Raw genomic sequence first — 20168 nt, 5'->3', positions numbered from 1 at the left:
TAAAAAGGACTTTTAGCATTAAAGATAATAAATGTGTTCAGCATTGCTCAGGTGTCTTTGCTCTTTGCCTGTGCACTAACTAGCTATATTGATTTAGAAATTTAAATGATCAGTGGTAGAGCGTCGGCCTGGCGTGCAGAAGTCCCGGGTTCGATTCCCGGCCAGGGCACATAGGAGAAGCGCCCATCTGCTTCTCCACCCCTCCCCCTCTCCTTCCTCTCTGTCTCTCTCTTCCCCTCCCGCAGCCAAGGCTCTATTGGAGCAAAGATGACCCGGGCGCTGGGGATGGCTCCTTGGCCTCTGCCCCAGGCGCTAGAGTGGCTCTGGTAGCAACAGAGCGACGCCCCGGAGGGGCAGAGCATCGCCCCCTGGTGGGCAGAGCGTCATCCCCTGGTGGGCGTGCTGGGTGGATCCTGGTTGGGTGCATGTGGGAGTCTCTGACTGTCTCTCTCCATCAGAAAAATACAAAAAAAAAAAAAACATTTTTCTAGCTTCAGAAAAATACAAAAAAAAAAAAAAAAGAAAGAAAGAAAGAAATTTAAATGACTCTTTTACCAGACCTGATTAATATCTTTTCCTTTCATTTTGTCTACCTTGAGCCTTCCTTCCCTCATGTGTGATCTTCTTCTATCTCCCACTGACACAAGTTGGGGAAGGCTGACCTTCACATGACCAAGGGTCAGGAGAAGTTGTGTGGAAGGTTTCTTGGGCCTGGTGATTAGTAGCTAAAGAGAGGGCTGGCCATGCTGGGGTCAAGCTATTAGTACATTGTCCAGGCCCTGGGAACACTCCCAGACTTGGTAAGCTAGACTTCTAATATGTGACTTTCAGAGAAAAAGCATTTAGCCAGACAGGGGGTTGGAAGTTGAAATGAGATCTCTGGCAAGAGCTGGCCAGCTCAATCCAAAGATCACTGTTTCCGCGTGAGGCTCAGGTTCGTTTCCTGAGATTCCTTCTCTTTAATTAACAGTGTCCTCTGCTATCCTCAGAGAACACTTTGCCTAAAATTGTGTTCACTCGTTATTTTATTCTGTCTCTGCAAAGGAACTGCGAGATCCCTGGGGATGCTGCTGCCCCTGAGGAGGCATGGCTTTGTGCTTCCCTCCCCAGGGTCCCCGGAGAGGTGGGACACGGTGAATGATGACTCTTAGGCTAGGGTTTTTCTTTTCTTTTAGAAAATAGGTGGGCGGGAGGTTGATGAGCCATTCCCTAGAGCTGCCACTCCTCAACTGGGACTGTTTTCACTTGTGTTTTTTTTAAGAGTAAACATGTTGTAAATGATAAAAGTAATATAACTACATTATAGCATATTTGGAAATTTTAGGCATAAAATTATTTTTATCATTATTAGATGAATGTACCTACTCTTTAGCATCTTTCTATGTATTTTAATATTTTTCAGAAAGTGTACTTGAATAATATATCTTAAAGATTGTAACATCCTATTAGAGGCATTTTTCTTTTTGTTTAATCATCCTCTTAAATGTTACTAGGATACCAAAATATATTTCATTATTTTCTCATTATTGTTTATTAAATTTATTATTATTTATTTCTTATTAGTACGTTTATTGGATATACTGTACCGTCACTTGTTTCCTCTTTGTTATCTATCAGATATACCATTTTTTATATAACTGTTTTCTTATGGTCTCACACTTATGATTAAATAAATTTTTAAAAATTTATTTTAGAGAGGAGAGTGAGAGAGAGAGAGAGAGAGAGAGAGAGAGAGAGAGAGAGAGAAAGGGGAGAGGAGCAGGAAGCATCAACTCCCATATGTGCCTTCGGCAATGTCAGCATTCCAGGTCCACGCTTAATCCGCTGTGCCACCACAGGTCAGGCGATTAAATAATTACTAAGTGGCTGTTGCCTTAAGAAATCTGTCTATTTGAATTCAGTTTGACAAATGTCATTATTATTATCATCTAGCATAGTGTTTGGCTCATAGTTGGCATTCAATAAATGTTGGTTTTCTTCCTTCTTTTTCTCTTTCTCCCACCTTTTTACTAACCTCATGGTTGTGTCTTTTACTGTGAGTCTGGGGGCACAGTATATATTTAATTCAGAGATTTCTAACTGGTTTTCATGTAAGTTTGCCTTGGCTATTTTCAATTACTAATTTGTGAAGTGTTATTAGTATTCTGATCCCAGAGATTTAGTTTTCTTTATATTATTTGGTCAGCTGTACTGATACATTGTAGCCGACTATTATAGCCCAATTAGTGCACATCAGAATTTTGCAAGGTGTTTTTAGAATACTGATTCCTGATAGGTCTGAGTTTGGTAGATGAGCACTGAAGATCTGTATTGTACTAAACATCCAGTATTTGATTTAGGTAGCAGAAGGACCATAATTTGAAGTTTTCAATTTGATTAACAGACCTTGCTAACTTTTTAGAATTAATGTTAGATTTTCATCAAATTCAGTCTTTAACTTTTAAAACTAATTGAATCTTGAGATGACTTATAACAGGCGGCAAATATTATAATCAGAATTATGTTCTGTAACAGGAAATAAGCTCTAAATGAATCTTAACATTTTACTCGACACATGACTGTGTTTAAGTGTATTAAAGATGTCATTGAAAGGTGCAGTGAAGGCAAGTGAACTTGATTTGGCAGGTAGGTGTTCATGGTATGATTATCTACAACTGTCTGTGCTGATTGACAGCATACACATTACCTCTAAACAGGCATTTGTACTCAGTTGCATCAGATTTAACTGTATGGCATTTTTTTACTGAATATTTGAAACTGTTTTAGTTAATAGTACTAACTGTGCATAGACCAACTCTCAGCCACTGTTTCAAAGTGCTTAATGGATAATAAAACAAAAGCTTCTAGGGTGCTCTGCTTAGGATAAACTTAGGTCAACAATGCCATGTTGCTTAGGTGTTACATATTTTGAGTAGGGCAAATGTTTAATAGTTCAGAGAAAGAATCTTCCTCATATTGCAGATATAGAAACTGAAACTCAAAAAGGTGACATGCTCAAGGTCAATCAGACAAAAGGGGCAGAGCCAGAATTGGTGCTCAGATCTCCTGGGTCCTTGTTCCCTGCTCTTTCTACCAGTCCAAACGGCCCTTTTTGCTTAGCTTCTATCTAATGAGAAACCCTCGGTCTAGTGGTTGGTAGAGATGCCACAAACCATCTTTATACTGCAAGGAGCATGGAAGCAAGGAATTTTACTCACTATTTTCTTTTGGAAAACCAAACATGCTTTATTTCATTTTTTTCACAATTTATTTAAACATCTCACATATACAAAATAGGTACAATTTAATTCTTCTGCTTGTCTGAGAAACAAGGCTTCTTTGGAACCATGGGAGCGAATGAAAGTGAGACTGGCAAAGAACAAATGCTGAGTTTAAAGAGGGGACGATGTTGGGCAAATGATCGGCATACTTTTATTCAGGGAGAAGATGTAAAATACTGATGCAAAATCAAATGAAAACAAAAAGCAATACAACTCAGTACAGAGGGATATCTCTTCTCAAATTCTTCTAGCACCATCAACATTCTTCAAGTATCTGAAATACTGTTAATTAGCACCTTTGTATTTTGAACAACACAAAACAAGTACCTCAGCTCATCTCTGTCTGGGTCAGCACCGAACGGTATGGATCACTCTCACAGCAAAATGTTTTTTGAGGTAGTTTAAACCATTGGAAGTTTGGGTTTTAAACTTCCCTCTGTGGAAGATATTCAAAAGCCACAAGTGGTGCAAATGTTCATGGTTTTTATTTTTCAATTTTTATTTTGGTTTTCTTACAAAGGTTGACATTTTCCATAACAGGTGTAAGAGTGTTGAAAAAAAAATTCCAAATCTTTTGGGGAAGGGGAGAGGGAGAGGGAATTAATTAAACCATATTGCACAATGCTCTGATCAATCCTTCTCCTCTTTTGCCCACAATTTAAGCAAAGGAGATGTGCGGAAGAAATGGAAGGATTCAGCTTTGAGTTAAAAAGAAGAAGAAGAAATGGCAAAGGGAGAGAGAAAGTGTGTTTCAGATATTCTTTCTTTTAATTTAGGTGGAGTTCATCTATTTGAAACAGACGGGGCCAATGTCCAAACTGAATTCTTGGTCAGCATCACCTATGTCCAAAAGGGCGATATCAAGGAAGGGCAGGCGAGACGGCTTGTTTGTTTTGTATTCAATGATTGTCTTTCCCCATTCATTTGTCTTTTTCTGTTTAAAAAAAAGAGAAGAAAAATATACATTAAGCCGCAATACTTTGGAATCTAGTATCATCTGAACCTTAGATATTATATGAACCACTTTTTGGCTTGTGTCATTCTGAAGACATGTGTCCCTTTGCCAACAAGTTCATCATTGAAACCGCAGCATCAGAAGTGTTTATAGGAGGGAGAAGAAGCTTTCTACCATTCTAGTTTTTTTTAAAAAAGAACAACATTGCAATATATATTCCAAGTGATTTATAGCTACATTATCATTTTCAAGAAGTGTGTGTGTCTGAGAGAGAGGAGGAGAGTTGGGGGATATGTAGTATTGCTATTACTGCATTTAAATTTTTCTTCCATGTATAGCATATTGTAGAGAAAGCATGAAGAAAAATTAAATGTAGGTCATACTATTAAGTCAAATAAAATACATGTTACTATAAATTATAGCTTGGGTCATTTTAACCTCAAGTAATTTTAAGTTATGGATATACATTATCATTTAAGCAAAGAAAAGAAGCTAATTCAAAAGAACAATTGTTAAGAAAAATAACTGTGTGGACATAGTATATATATATATATATATATTACAGTATTTCAGAGAATTTCGGAAGGCAAGATCTGATAAGAATACTCTCGGGATTTACCATCTGAATTTAAATAAATACATTCATGAAAAAAGATTGCATATGTTAAGTCACTCATTTATCTGTTCATTTACTGGTCTAAACTAGGACTCCGTACTGTCCCCACCACCCCCAAGTAAGTGATACTTGCTATATCCAAATTTCGTGATTACTTACAGAGCAGCCGTCTACAAGAACAGTGTAAGTGAACCTGCTGTTGCCCTCAGAAACAAGTTCAACGTCATTGGAACCTTGCAGAATGACAGACTTTTTCAGGTTGCCGGTTTCGTCCTCCATGTATGCAATGCTGTTCTTGCAGTGGTAGGTGATGTTTTGAGAGGCGTGGTTGGCCAGCAGGCGCATAAACGCGAGTTGGGTAGCCATTTCTTTGGTAGTTACTCCTTCAACATTATATTCAAACTATAGAGAATGCGATGGAAATACCAGTTAAGTGGAGAAGGACTGAAACACTAAGAATTAAATTTGAAAAGAATAGTCTAGTATAGGGAAAAATAATGGAGTCAGGTCAGGACCTTAAGAAGAAGGTACTTTTAAAGGAAACAAAATCCACTTGTCTTTGAAGAATTAGTTACCCAGAAGGGATATAGAAACAACCTAGCCGAGTCAAGGTCATCCCCAAAAAGATACTTCTTTTAGACAAGCTTTTTATGTCTGTTTCTTATTTAGAATAAAAAAGCAAGGAGATAGAAATTGGGACCATTTTCTTTTTCTGTAATTCCCACCAGTAGGCATTCAATAAAGTTGATAAAAAGGTTGATTAAAAATTTAGAAAAGCTCATGTTCTGAAAATACATTTGCATGGCCAATACTCCTTCATACTAAGTGATATTAGTTTCTCCAGTGATTATCAGTTAAGTCAAATTTTAATAATAACTTTGAACTGTATGGATAGGTCCAATCAATCCATCTTTAATGTGTAATAGAAGATAGGACTGGAGCCCCCCCCCCAAAAAAAGAGCAGGTTCTTTTAATAAGCCCATTTTGGTAAAGGATTAAAAAACAAACAAACCTAACAAAATATTGTTTAGTAAGGGAAAGAACATTTGTAGGATTCCTCACCTGGGTACCGCCATTGATAGTTTCTCCTAACCAGACATGCTTCTTGGCTTTGGAGTTTCTGTGCCAGTTCTTGGCAGGAATGTTTTCAGGTTGAGCCCGAATGCAAGTTTCACCAGTAGAGAAATCACAGTATACTTTGATAGCATCCATAGTGCATCCTTGGTTAGGGTCAATCCAATAGTGACCTTTCAAGAAAACAAGACCCAGACCATAAAATCTCTCATTGATTGCAGCATAAATTCTAATAATCACTAGTCAAAGATTCTGATTCTCATGAGTAACATTTTAAATTGTGTTGTTATATTATCTACTGCACATTTAACAGAAAGAAAGAAGCTCTTTTGAAGATTAGGTAGTTCCTCTTTCCCTCTCCTCCATGAAAAATCAAATTAGGGTACATATTAACATGAAAAAGGAAAAATATTTATGTATTAAGAGAAGCTTGAAAATGGGAGATGGCTGGGAGATGCGAACGCTTCATTAGCTGAATATGGCTTCCCATAATGCAATTGTTACCCAAATAGTTTTCATTCTAAGTGTCAGTGGGAAATGATTTTGAAAAGCCCAGCTTGTGGGAAGAGTCAGTCTGGCTTGGCCATCTCGACTTACCGCTGCTCCACTCTGGGTGGCTGAGTCTCAAGTCACGGCATGTGCGAGCTGGGTTCTTCCTAGAGCCTTCGGGAGTCAGAAGGGTCTCAATCTGGTTGTTGAGAGATTTCAGAGTAGCATCAACCTCATAATCCTTGGGTCTGAGAGAAGGTGGTGAGCGAGGCTGGTCAGCCCTGTAGAAGTCTCCATCAAAGCCGAAGTCATAACCACCACCACCTGCGCCAGGAGGTCCAGGAGGGCCAGGGGGACCAGGAGGGCCCTGCAAAGGGGAAAGTGAAAAAGAAGAGGCTTTGTATTTGGCTACACTGAGAGACATTAACGACAGCAGATTTTTCAGATGGGCATCACACAAAAGCATGTTTTAATAAGAAGAAAATAATTAAGTCTCTATAAATAGACAATTTGCTCCCAGGCATACTTGCAGGGATGGACCCATCATTACATACAGACTACCTCTGCATACTTTAGAAAACATATGGAAGAAGGGGGCTGCTTTCATGCATGGACATAATTGTCTTGGTTTAGTCTGAAGGAAACATTCCTTAGGTCAGTGATGCTCTTTCCTCTTACCCCAAATAATACTTACAGCAGGGCCTTGGCTACCCTGAGAGCCGCGAATGCCTGCAGGTCCGACTGTACCAGGATGTCCACTGCGACCATCTTTGCCAACAGGGCCAGAAGGACCAGCAGGGCCCTAGGGGAGGAGGAGCTGTGTGAGCCAGTGAAAACCCCATATGACAGCAGAGGCCTGGGGCTCACTGCCTGCCATAAGCTCTATTTTCGAAATACATGTCTCTTAGGTTGACTTACCCTAGGACCAGCGGGACCCACAGGACCAGCAGCACCTTGATCACCATGATGACCCTTTAAAGAGAGAATTGGAAAAAATCACATTTTCAGAACACGTGTCAATAAATGGATTTTTAAAACACTGAATGGAAAACTTTAGTTTCGATGAACTCTGGATTGAGAAAATTGAAAATGTAAAATGGGGCTCTTTTCTCCCATTATGTCTATTATAGTCAATTACTTTTTCCCTGTAAGCTATTTCAGCAGTGCAGTATTAGTCATTCCTCTAATTATATTTGTTTTAAGTGGGGTTGAAGGACCTTGTTGCCAGGAGATTTTAATATATGTATATTTTTATTTCTCTTAACCCTCACCTTTTCGTGTTGGAAAGAAACTGCATTATCTCCAAGAGATGAAGTTAGCCAGAGAATGGGAAATGCATTTGATGTAGGACATTTTAGAATAATAGCAATGAAAATCTGAGCATTAGTTTGAGTTGAAGGCCTTTAAGATCTGCATATATGCTAGATGTCCGCACTTTACTTACAGCAAGACCAGGAAGACCTTGCAGTCCATTGTGTCCCTTTAAGCCAGGAAGACCTCTGGGCCCCTTGTCACCAGGTTCTCCCTTGTCACCCCGAATACCTTGTGGGCCCTGTAAGAAAAAAGATGGATGGACATATAGGATGTTTACCTTTTTAGAAACATGACACTCACTTCTCAACAAATATTGTTTAATCTGTTCATAAATGTAATTCAAGACATGCAAAGGTCTAAAAGCCATGTGGAGGCTACTCCCATTTTAATCTGCTTCAGTTGAGTTGTCTGTAGTGTTGGCTAGATCTTTGTGACTACTTAATATAATCAAGCAGAAGAGATTCAACATAGAAGAGATTTAAAAGCTAGTTTTAGCAATTCTTAACATGGATTAAATAAAAAAAGATTGAAGTGTAGCCTATATATTATTTATTTTTCTAAGTGGACAATCTAAACTGCCTCTAAGTGTTAATTTGTAAAGAAATCTTCACCATGTACATACACTAGGACCTCTAGGACCCATGGAACCGGCAGGACCAACAGAACCAGCAGGACCCTGTGAATTAAAAAAGAAAAACATAAGTCATCAGCAAGCCCAAGATCTTCCTCCCAGCCCCTCACAAGTTCTCAAGTGTGGGGAGGTCAGGAGTGAAGCCTATGAGGAGGTCAGCATTAAGGGACTGGTATTTACAACTTACAGGTTCACCACGGTTTCCATGTTTGCCAGCAGGACCCACAGGGCCGTGAGCACCAGGTGCACCCAAAGCACCAGCTGGACCAGCGTTACCAGGGTAACCACGTTCTCCCTATGAAAGGCAAAGCGAAGCTTAGCATCAATCTGGCCTGTGGTTAGTCACTTTTAAATCAGAGGAAGATGAAGAGGTATACCAACCTTGTGTCCAGGCTGACCATCACGGCCTGGGGGACCATCATTGCCAGGGTTGCCCTGTGAAGACACCACACCAATAAAGGCACTTAGTGAGGCTGTCATCCACCAGCCCCTAAAATTCTGCCTTCACCACTCCCAGGGCTCAATAGTGAACTCCCTTTCAGACTTTTTAAACTAGGAACAAGAACTAGCCAACTTAGACTTGTTTAAGAGGTGTTTTTAATATTTTGGCCAACTTTAAAATATGCTAAAGACCTATCCCAAAGCCCAAGTAATTTTTCTTATTTTCAATACTGGGTTTGGTCAGTATACATAGATATTATGGAGAAACAGACACCATGTTTAGAAACTTGGAACACATAAACCTCAACTCAGGATATAAAGTTGCACATGATGAAATATTGCTGGGTTTTATTTTATAAACCAAGCATTGGACTCACATCACGACCAGCTTCACCAGGAGCACCGTTGACTCCAGGATTACCCACACCACCAGGGGGACCACGGGCCCCAGGGGGGCCTGAGATTCCAAGAGGACCAGGTTCACCCTAAAAAGGTAAAGAAGACAAAACAGCATTTCTCTCATTGAACTAAGCACCAATCTCCCCTTCCCAGAACAACCCTAACTGGGAGTTTTCTGTTTGAAAAAAGAATGAAAATGAATAGGCCACCAAATGGTAAGAACTATCATTAGTTGTCACCCTTTCCCTCCTCCTATACACCCAGGACGGTCAGCTTTATGTAGTTTTGAAATGTTCTCTGTATAAGGTGAGCCTAGTTACATCCGACAGCCCAACTGAAATGAATTCCTAAAGCTGAGCGAGTTGATGGAGACGAGATGGTTCCTAGTTGCTGTCACGTAAAAGGTTTAATGGGATGACTCAGAACTTCCAGAGTTTCATTCTTCCTACAGGATAAATGATGCCAGCACTTCATATTGCAGAGGAGTCAATGCAATTAGAGCTTATATCATTCTTGAGCATGTAAAAAGAACAAAAAATCATTCTGCATAATGTTAACTGGTGTCTTTATTGCGTGTGTCTAAGTAAGGTGGTATTACAGCTTCTTAGGTAAGTGACATGTGATCTGTATAAAGAAAATGCCATGAATAAAAAAAATCTTAAGTGGAGTTATTCAGTGATCAATCTGTCACATTTGAAGTGGCAGCTTTTAAAATCTTTTATTATGTTAAAGAGAATAAGAATGGCGTCAGACACTCACCAGAGCTCCAGCCACACCTGGTAGGCCACGTTCACCTCTAGAGCCAGGGAGACCCAGAATACCAGGAGCACCAAGAAGACCCTGAGGACCTGGAGTGCCAGGAGGTCCCTGAACAAGATGAAAAAACACCGAGTGTAGTATACTGGTTAACGTCATAGGTGATAACACAAGTTGGCTTGAAGATTGTGAGAATGAGGTATCCTCAGTTTAGATAAAGTCCTTCTATTAGCAGGACATATCCTTGGATGCCTTTTCTTCTGTGATGACTATGAGTTTCCATCTTGGTGTGTATATTTTCTTTTTATTTTTTTTACAGGGACAGAGAGAGAGAGTCAGAGAGAGGGATAGACAAGGACAGAAAGACAGGAATGGAGAGAGATGAGAAGCATCAATCATCAGTTTTTCGTTGTGAGACCTTAGTTGTTCATTGATTGCTTTCTCATATGTGCCTTGACCGTGGGCCTTCAGCAGACTGAGTAACCCCTTGCTTGAGCCAGCGACCTTGGGTCCAAGCTGGTGAGCTTTTGCTCAAACCAGATGAGCCCGCGCTCAAGCTGGCGACCTCGGGGTCTTGAACCTGGGTCCTCTTAATCCCAGCTTGACGCTCTATCCACTGTGCCACCGCCTGGTTAGGCTTGGCATGTATATTTTCATACATCATTCCTTCTGGAGACCAGTGGGAAAACATTAAAAAAAATATGTGGTTGAAATTAATGAAGCCATCTGGAGTTATGGAATAGAGTTTTTATAGAATCTATGCCAGGAAGCAAATTTGGACCTTGACTTCTAACTGAACCAGGTCCAATAAAGGCACATTTCAGAGGGCAATAATACTGGACAATGCAAGTTTAAAGAACTGGTAGCTTACTGAGATGGATTCATGTACAGTAGGTGGCCATGTACCACCAGTGGTCATTCTACTGTACATGAATCCATCTCAGTAAGCTATCAGTAATATCCCCAGGATCAGTAAGGTGCTCTCAACAGCCTAAAGGGCTGTTTTGGTAAGACAGTTTTCTCACTTATTGTTATCTCCACCGAGTGCCTTCTGAGCATCTGCGGAAGCTATGACACCTCAATTTCGGTTGGACAGATTTCCTGGCTCACTCGAGCTTTACTTGAAAGCCTGCAATACTCATCAACAAATATACCCCATTTGAAGATTTGTGTAAGGGCTTGACTTTAATTCAACACAAGGTCTTAAGAAAGAGGAGTTAAAAGTCACTTACAGCAGTACCAGCCTCTCCGGAAGGACCCTTCTCTCCAGTGAAGCCAGGTGGGCCAACTGCACCTGTTTCTCCAGTTCGGCCAACTGGACCTTGGTCACCACGAGGCCCACGAAGTCCTTCTTTACCCGCAGAACCAGGGGGACCAGGAGGCCCAGTGATTCCCTGTGGGCAAATGTACAAGGTCATGTACTTTCTGTTAATCACCACGGACCTGGAAGAGAGCTGCTGAGGTTCTCATCTTGATATTAAGATGCAAGGTGAAGCAACAAAATAATATCCTGGCCATTTGGGGCACATGTTTAGACTTTTAAACATTCTTTCTTGTCCAAAGAAGCAACTCCTATCTCTTTTTTCCTGAGGCTGAAATAAAGAGACTGAGGCAGAAGCTATAGCAAATGTCTGTGAAGGAAAGCAATGCTGTGGCCCGATTAACCTGCATATTGGAATGATGTAAAGTTATAGAAGGTAGTTGTAAATAAATGGGGCTCTGGGTTTTGGAGGATTCTAGTCTTTTTTTTTTTTCGGAGAAAGCCAATACTGGCGCTTTGTTCATAAATGAGGAATCACATATGCTCCCAACTAGCTTTAATTAAATGCCTACAGGGAATGAAGATTTTTCTGTTATGAACCTGTAAAAGGATTCCAAGAAATCAACATCTTTGCTATTTTTTTCCCCTTGAAATCTTAACTAGAAGACTTAATCCTGGGTAATTAATTAAATTCTCTTGAGTCCTGACAGAAGAGTCTGAATCAGAATTAAATTAGAGGCCAAACCACCTTTAAATTCGGGAACAATTATACCTTAACAACGGAGGCAGAATGTTGGCCATAAAGGCTAATTAGATATAGATATATCTTGATATGTGACTAAAACTATTCTGTTTTTTATTTCTTAAAAAAGACCATGCTCTTAACACGAGGCTTGCGTTGACATGAATAAAATTTTCTTAAACCGGTATTATAAAATATAATTTGTGATTATTTTTGCTTTAATGGTTCAGAAAAACTGATTTTAGGCTAGGAAAGTAATAGCTAAATATTAGCAGCATGTTTTTATACAGCATTTCCCACCCAAGGCCAGGCCTTTTGGCTAGAGTAAATGAAGACCTATTTTGAAGTGATTTACTTACAGAGGGTCCAGGAGGACCAGTGCGTCCAGCAGCACCAGGGAAGCCAGTCATGCCCTAAGAAACAAGCAAATTAAAATTCTACAGTCGACACCAACCTCAAAGATTTGGGTACAATGGAAATTTCTCCTCTGACATATCCTCAACACATGTGACAAGGGATGGACCAAGGAGTAGGTAGTGGCAGCCTCCTATAGGGTCTTATTTAATCAAGACCCCAAGGTCCTCCATCTCTACCATCTTCCTTACCAGCATGGCCCCAGTTACAACACCCATATTTTGCATTAAAGCCCTGATGGTTGTTTTGAAAAGTTAACATATTAGCTGATGGTTGTAAGAGCAAGAAGGCAAGACACTCTGTAGTTATTGCACATTGATGTGTATATATTAATAACTATATCTTAACTACCTGGGTGGGTGCTAAGGGAATGGCCACTGACTAAGTAATTTTGTTTATAGAGGAGGATACAACAAAAGATTGAGTATTAATTGCTGTCCAATAAAAGAAGGAAAAGGTCAATGGAGTTGATTCATGGGGAGCTCTGGGTCTCTAGTCGGCGTGACAGCACTGGCTCCCCAGGTGAAGGCCTTGGTCGGGCGGAAGAGCGGAAGCAACAACAAGAGGACAAACAGGACCAAGAAACGTTTTACTCATTTCATCATTATACTGCTAGGGGACAATTTTGGTTATTACCTCAAATGAAGTAGTAACAATGTATACGACACTGAGTTATACCTGGGATTAAGTTAATATCCTATGAACCTGACCTTAAATTCAATATCAGAATTTCTCTAAATAGAATTAACTTGAATCTCAAGCATCTCCTTATTTTAGTCCAAATTTACCAGAAATTTCCAAACTTTCAAGTTGTCCCTACTATATTATGAAGAAATAAAAGTTATCAGAGTCCATTTTAAATACTCACAGGAGGGCCACCATCACCACGACCTCCAGCAGGACCAGGGGGACCATTTGGACCCTAAATGGAAACAAGAACAACAAAAAAAGATGGGGTCAAATCACAAAACAATTCTTACAAATGTCATTCTTTTCTTCAAAGGAATCATTCCCATTTCTATTAGAAAAAAAATTCCAGAAATTAAAAATAATTATTTGTGTCATGTAAAATAAAATAAATGTTCTTACTTCAATATTATACCCCTATGGGATTATCAAAAAAGGTAATATAAATGAGACTTTTCCAAACTGTAAAGTAGTATGCAAATGTTAATGCCTATTTTAAAAATCATCTTTTATGTGGCATATTCCCTGGTGTGGATAGTAGGCACTTGATTGATGGATGTGAAACTCTAAGAGTTCATGGGCAATTACACAGGCTGTATTGATCACTACTGAATTCAACTTACAGATGGTCCAGCAGCTCCAACGGGGCCAGTGGGACCAACAGGACCATTTTCACCCTTGGGTCCTTTGGATCCTCTCTCTCCTTTAGCACCAGGTTGACCAGCAGCACCCTGTTGGAAAGGAACAGTTTTATAGTTCAGGTACTCCAACTCATTTACTTGCCAACTTTGGATGTTTTTCAGATTAGCCTGCATTATATGATACTCACAGCAGGGCCAGCAAATCCATTGGGACCAGCAGGACCAACTTCACCACGTTCACCCTAAGTAGGAGAAGGGATTTGAAAATGTCTTAGCCATCTTAGGTTCGTCAATGTCTAAAAGTGGTGAGTGTTCAAAATGATCCAGGTTTCTACTTACAGGGCTACCACGAGGACCAGCAGGACCAGCAGGACCAGCAGCACCAGCTTCACCCTGGGATGGGACCAAAGATGCATTTATTAATGTGCCTCACAAATGCTCACACCGGTGGAAGGAGAGGTGACTGCGGTGGACAGCTGTCCCTTGTTAGAATTTGCAGTGCATTGGGAAAGATAACTAACACACAATGAAGTGAATTCTTACTTGGCTTATTGTTTGTATTCATTTTGGGGGTTGAAGTGGGATTGGTCACACACTTGCAAAAACTCTCTAAATTAATGCCTACACTACCAGAAGGAGGACATTTTAATTTTTAGATGAACATAGGGCTGATCTACTTGCTGCAATCTGTGTAATACAATAAATAAGGTCTAGTTTAAGTGTGAAGTGAGCACACTATATATCTTATTGATTTTTTTAAATTACAATTGAAGGTTTTGAGAAGGCTGAGTGCATTAAGATATTTTTGATATCAAAAATGATAGGGATTAAAATGTAGATCAGATAGCTGGCATATTTATAGGAAGAGAAAGAGAACTCCAAACACACAGTGTATGTTTCCTGCTGCCCATTACAACACATAGCTTTTAAAGTGAGTTTAAAAGCAAGCCATAATAATGAATTGCTGGGGCTTTGGGGGAATAAGGCAGGCAGGAAATTTTAGATACTGCTGTTGGCTCAGAGTGGTGCAGCTCAGTGAAAACGCATGCTTACCCGGTCACCTGTGGCTCCGGAAGGACCAGGGGCACCCATGGCACCAGGAGCACCCTAGTACCAAAAATGAAACAAGTCTTACTAATAGCACTCCCATCCCATGCAAAGTGACCCTTGCTAGTCCCCTTTGCTGTGCTTATATGGTGATTGAACACTTTTACTGCACATTCTGGGTGGACATCAAGAAAGCCTTTGATGCATTTCAGTTCTAATTATCAAGACTATTAGAAGCCACTGCCAGGAGGAGAGTACTTCAGGGGTAATGATTATGGAAATGCATAAGGTAAGGGCAGGTTAAGAATTGAGAGCTGAACTCTCTGCTTTTGTCCAGTTCCTTGGAGGGCAACATATGAGTAGCCTTGCCTGGAACGGCAAGGACTGTGATTCAGAGAGAGGACTATTATGAACGTGTCACAGTCAGTTATCATCTCCGAGAGAGAGATAAGAAGGAGCCAAACTAGCCTATGGCCTGGAAGAGTCATTATGCCAACACCCTAGGTGTGGTTATTATACATTTATGGGGTTATCGTTGGCACCTCCACAGCATTGAATGCTAACCTTTGGAGCTGCTCTTTGAGTGATAAAACATATATTTAAGAAACAGGATCTTGTTAGAAGTTCTGGCTTCTTAAAAATGTAAGAGTAATTGTTTTTTTCTAAAGCCTATGATAACTTAATAATCCTTTAAAGTTCCATTAAGCTCAGAGTTTTGAAGGTTGTAGTTTTTACTTTGGTACAGTTAACAACGAGGAAGGTAGAAAATTCAGACTATCACTTTCAAAGGGGAAAGCCCTGTTGACTTTTTCTTTTGGAACATGTCAAGTGATATCATTAGTCATAGATCCAAGAAGGAATGGAATACTCTCTAACTGAACTTGAATCCTTCTTTTGTCAATTCTGTATTGAAAAACTTCTCAACTGAAATTGAGTGAGAGGTAAGGAAAAAAAAAAAAAAAGATAACCTCTAAGTACAAACAGAGCTTGACTCACCCGAGAACCATCTCTGCCTGTGGTACCAACTTCACCTCTGAGGCCAGTTTCACCCTGAAAATATAAAACAGGAGCAACTTTTTGTCTTCTGACCAAATTTTTGAATCAAAATTAATCTGAAGTGTTTTCACAGAAGATGCTCTAAGACCTCAGTCATTCAACACCTTCAGTCATGCCTTGATGCCTTATCATTCTATTGGAAGTTGAATGAGGACAATAGAAAAAAGAAAAAATAATCAAGGTCCTTTCCAGATTATCGTTAAATATCCTTTTCTAATTTTCATAACCCCCCCTGAAGCATAATCGAGCAAAGTACAAACTCATGTGGACAGAATTAAAAGACAACGTCACAATGGGCCCCGGTGCCCGACCACTCCTATGGCATAACTAATGAGGCAGCACGGTTGACAGCTGTTCAATATAGCTTCTTGCCATTAATTAGGGCGGGATGAGGCATTATTGTTAGTGGCATTAAAATGAGCCTCATGTATTACTCAACACCATCTGTTTGTGTGAAATTCCATGGTAGCAAGGAATTGTGCCAGATCAGTGAGTTTAGAAATGTGAAAGGGCTAGTGGCAAAGGGAAACATGCATACACAGATATCAAAACGCCCCCAGACCACCTGCCAAGAATGGTAAAAAACAACTGGGCAACCTGGTGCAGCCCCCTTGCTAGAGTGCATCAGCGATATGTATCAAAGCCCAGCGCTGAAAGAGGGCACTGACAGAGGTTACCTTTTCTCCCTTGCCTCCAGGGATGCCGGCAGCACCTCTCTCTCCTGGGAGTCCACCAGGACCAGAGGCACCAGCAGTGCCCGGAGTACCAACGGCACCAGGTTCACCCTTCAATCAAACACATGAAAATCAATGATTTCCGTGGCAAAGGAAGAAAATGAAAATTCAAACTCTTGAAGGATTCCAATTGAAACATTTAATAGATAGCATTATTGCCTACTTAGAGACACAAAGGAGGGCTAGGAAAGGAGGGAAAATATGACGGAGGAAGATGCTATTATGACACAGTGACCAAAGAGAAGAGAGTAGTAGGAGGGGGTGCTGTGACTTTTCTATAACCGGCTCCTAGTCCTCCCAAGGGAGGCAGGCAGGGAAAAGAAAGATAGGATAATGGGAGGTAGAGAGTGAAAAATACTTGCCCAACAACATTTTTAAAATTAAGTCTCTTAGCCCAGACAGAGATGGAAAGAGACCTTAACAATGGTGGAGATGTTTACATTTTACTCTTCTTAAAAGTGAGGACTACAGCTTCCATTTTTATATAAAGCTCCACAATTCTACTTACTTAAAAACCTGTTGACTAGCTGCTCTCTGAAAGTACCACCTCACAGAATCATATTTACTTTCTGATTTCCACTCTGTCTCTTACCTTGCTTTTTTCCCCTCAATATCCTACCACATACCAAAACAGCATTTTGTAGCTAATCATATATATAATATATATTATTTATATATATAATAATCATATATATATATAAATATATATTCATAAAGGTAAGAATCTAAATATCAGTTGCCTTCTCTTTATTGTGGTTAAAGTGATATGCTTTTCAGATTGTATAATTACACTTATTTTAAAATCTAAACCATAGATTCTGTTTTGAAACACAAAATTTCAAGCTTATGTTTTGGGCATGAATGTACTGTCTATTAAATTCTTCTTATTATAGACTATTTTATTAAAATTTAGACTACTTTTTGAAATTTTACTCTGATATAGGATAATGAGAAGGTAAAAGTTTGTTCCTCTAAAAATAGTGTCCAGATGTATTGGATGTTTCCCAACTAAAACAGAAGTATAAACAGTGTGATGAGAAAAGAGTGAGAAACCTATACTAATTCATTTATGTGTATAGATCAGTGGGAATTCCCTTTTTTGGAATAATTCAGGTCCACTGGAAACAGATTGTTATTTACTGGGATGGATATCAGCATAGAACTGGAAAAATAATCTGAAAAACAATTAATTTACTATTGCAAAGGATCTAGAACATAGTGGGCCAAACCAGCAATATATAATGTGAAAATTTACCTTGTTTCCATCAGGTCCTGGGGGTCCAGAAGGACCTCGGCTTCCAATGGGTCCAGAAGGACCAACAGCACCACTTTCACCTGGGGGACCACGCTCGCCCTGTAAAGAAGAGATTAGAGGAAGTGTTGCACTGTTCACGATTTTCAGAGCTACTGTTTTACATACCAACATTCACACCCGTTTAGCTTTTGAATCCTGGTCTTTCCACTGATTAGCAAGTCATAGTTATTGTTTCTTAATTTCTCTACTACTAAAATAAAGGGATGAGATGAGATGATCTTGAAAGCCTTATTCAGCTCTGATATTCTATGGCTACAACTCCAAAATTTGTTGCTCCTAGAGTATAATATTCAGCCTTTGGAATGACTTTCTTTTTTCTGTTTTTGCTTTCTTTAGTGATAGATTTATAGGTAAAAAGAGATGCTGGTTATTCAGAGGGAAATATTATGTCATTTTAAATGAATAGCAATACCAGGTGTAAATAAGATTAGATATTATCATACCTATGCTCCCTTTTTACAATTGCATGCAATAATGATGTAACGGTTATAGTATTTAACATAGGAGCTATATATGTGTGTGTGTGTGTGTATTTGTGTGTCTATCTAAATATCTCCCAATTTGCCTGTAAACATTATTATGACAACATTTTGTGGCCCAGAATATTTAACAAGTAAGTCTACATTGCAACTGTTTCAAAGTCCCTTGTTCTAACTTAGCCCTATGGTACTATGGTTCTATGACACTAAATCTGCTTGGCTATCCTAGATATATAGTAATTAGCCACCTAACAGGACACTTTAGGGGCAAGCTAATCATTCCAGTTATTCTAATGATCACAGACAAATTAAATGTATACATATATACATATATGCAAACGTGTACGTTAAAAATATAAATATATATATTTTGTAAGAGTAGACTCACAATTTTAGCTTTAGACTTTGAATATCAGCACACATTGCAAAACTTAACTTTAAATCTTAGTAAGATATTACTTTTTCTTGAGCAAGGTTGAGCCATTGTCATATATATATATCATGCTTGTCTATATAAATCACTGAATATAATACATATATTAGTTCATTTATATTTCTTATAATCATTTGGTTATATAGGCAATTAAAAAGTCTACTATCAATGCAGAAATCAAATCCTCTCTACAGAGTACACCTGGCTGGAGAAGAGTGTCAGGAACTTGTTGCAAGGTCATTGATAGTTTTTAGGAGAAAACAGTACTTGTTTTACAAACACATATCCCAAAGCTTATGAAAAGTTAGTTAAGTAACACTTACTCTTGGACCAGCGGGACCTGGGAGACCAAATTCACCAGGGAGACCCTAGGCAAAACACGAAAATTAATAATGCTTGAAATCTATGTATGTCCTCTAATTTACTTATGAATATGATATTTAGAAAAGTTTTAAAAGAGCAAAAAAATGCCAGATAAGCCCTACCTACATAAGTATCTAAGTACATGGGTTATTAGGAACAGGAGAACTTTTTATGGTGTGTGGAAAGATACAAAAAATGACAATCCCGTTGCTCAAAGCTTTATCTATTCTTGAACCTCGTATCAGGAAATTTAAATTTCCCATTATTTAGTTTATTGCTTTTAAAAGAGTGACCAAACAGACTATCTTCTTTGATAATATGAAAAATAATGATGAAGAATATCAGCCATTACCTATTTTTAGTTATATAACAGACTGCTGATTTTTTTAAAATAAAAATTATCATATTCACACTATCCAGTTAAATTGAATATCCAAGTGTATCTCTGTTATTACTGACCAGCTGTCTCTTTAATGTGCCCCACTGTTGACAGAGGAGACCAGGCCACATAATGTAACTGAATTGAGAAACATTCATCACAATTACCGAGAAAATGGCTCAGAAATCATGGTCAGTGGGTCGCAGCATAATGTATGAATGCCAAGAAAAACATTAAATGCGATTTTTCATGGTCTAGTTTGATGAAAAATCAGTACATTTACTTTTTAATTACAGAAAAGGACATAATTTGTATTTTCACATTACCAAGAAAGAGCAATACAAAATAAAAAGTGACTAAGTGGAATGTTCATTGATTTATTTTATTTCCATAGTGTGATGTTTCATCCAATCCTTAAAACAAAGTAATTTGAGCAAACCTGGGTAACTTGGTTCATTCTCTCCATCAGTACCAACATATCTAGAACACTATCATTCACATATAAAACATGAAGTTACCTTTTGCATATTACAATTACACCGCAGTGGGTAGTAAACAGGGGGAAAGTCCCAAGTGCAGGTTTATTTACTAAACTTGTTTTACTCACCCTTTCTCCTGGTTTGCCAAGTTCACCAGCTGTACCAGCGGGGCCAGGCAGTCCCTAGATGAAAGAAATATGAAT

General features: G+C 39.0%; 1 protein-coding gene across 1 annotated transcript in view; it reads right to left on the bottom strand.

The window, feature by feature from the left end:
• Positions 1-3726: 3726 nt before the first annotated feature.
• Positions 3727-20168, bottom strand: part of COL1A2 (collagen type I alpha 2 chain) — a 36532-nt gene continuing 20090 nt past the window's right edge. The window contains exons 29-52 of the mRNA XM_066238608.1: positions 20094-20147; positions 19068-19112; positions 17773-17871; positions 16461-16568; positions 15724-15777; positions 14734-14787; positions 14020-14073; positions 13869-13922; positions 13663-13770; positions 13221-13274; positions 12298-12351; positions 11168-11329; positions 9939-10046; positions 9158-9265; positions 8721-8774; positions 8527-8634; positions 8331-8384; positions 7839-7946; positions 7313-7366; positions 7089-7196; positions 6503-6761; positions 5894-6078; positions 4991-5233; positions 3727-4194 (exon numbers count right to left, since the gene is read on the bottom strand). Coding sequence (XP_066094705.1) covers positions 4048-4194; positions 4991-5233; positions 5894-6078; positions 6503-6761; positions 7089-7196; positions 7313-7366; positions 7839-7946; positions 8331-8384; positions 8527-8634; positions 8721-8774; positions 9158-9265; positions 9939-10046; positions 11168-11329; positions 12298-12351; positions 13221-13274; positions 13663-13770; positions 13869-13922; positions 14020-14073; positions 14734-14787; positions 15724-15777; positions 16461-16568; positions 17773-17871; positions 19068-19112; positions 20094-20147 — 2436 coding nt within the window. The 3' untranslated portion in view covers positions 3727-4047. The remainder of the gene's footprint in view (positions 4195-4990; positions 5234-5893; positions 6079-6502; positions 6762-7088; positions 7197-7312; positions 7367-7838; positions 7947-8330; positions 8385-8526; positions 8635-8720; positions 8775-9157; positions 9266-9938; positions 10047-11167; positions 11330-12297; positions 12352-13220; positions 13275-13662; positions 13771-13868; positions 13923-14019; positions 14074-14733; positions 14788-15723; positions 15778-16460; positions 16569-17772; positions 17872-19067; positions 19113-20093; positions 20148-20168) is intronic.

The sequence above is a fragment of the Saccopteryx bilineata genome, chromosome 7, assembly GCF_036850765.1.
Source record: "Saccopteryx bilineata isolate mSacBil1 chromosome 7, mSacBil1_pri_phased_curated, whole genome shotgun sequence".
NCBI lineage: Eukaryota > Metazoa > Chordata > Mammalia > Chiroptera > Emballonuridae > Saccopteryx > Saccopteryx bilineata.
This window is presented reverse-complemented; position numbering and strand designations above follow the sequence as displayed.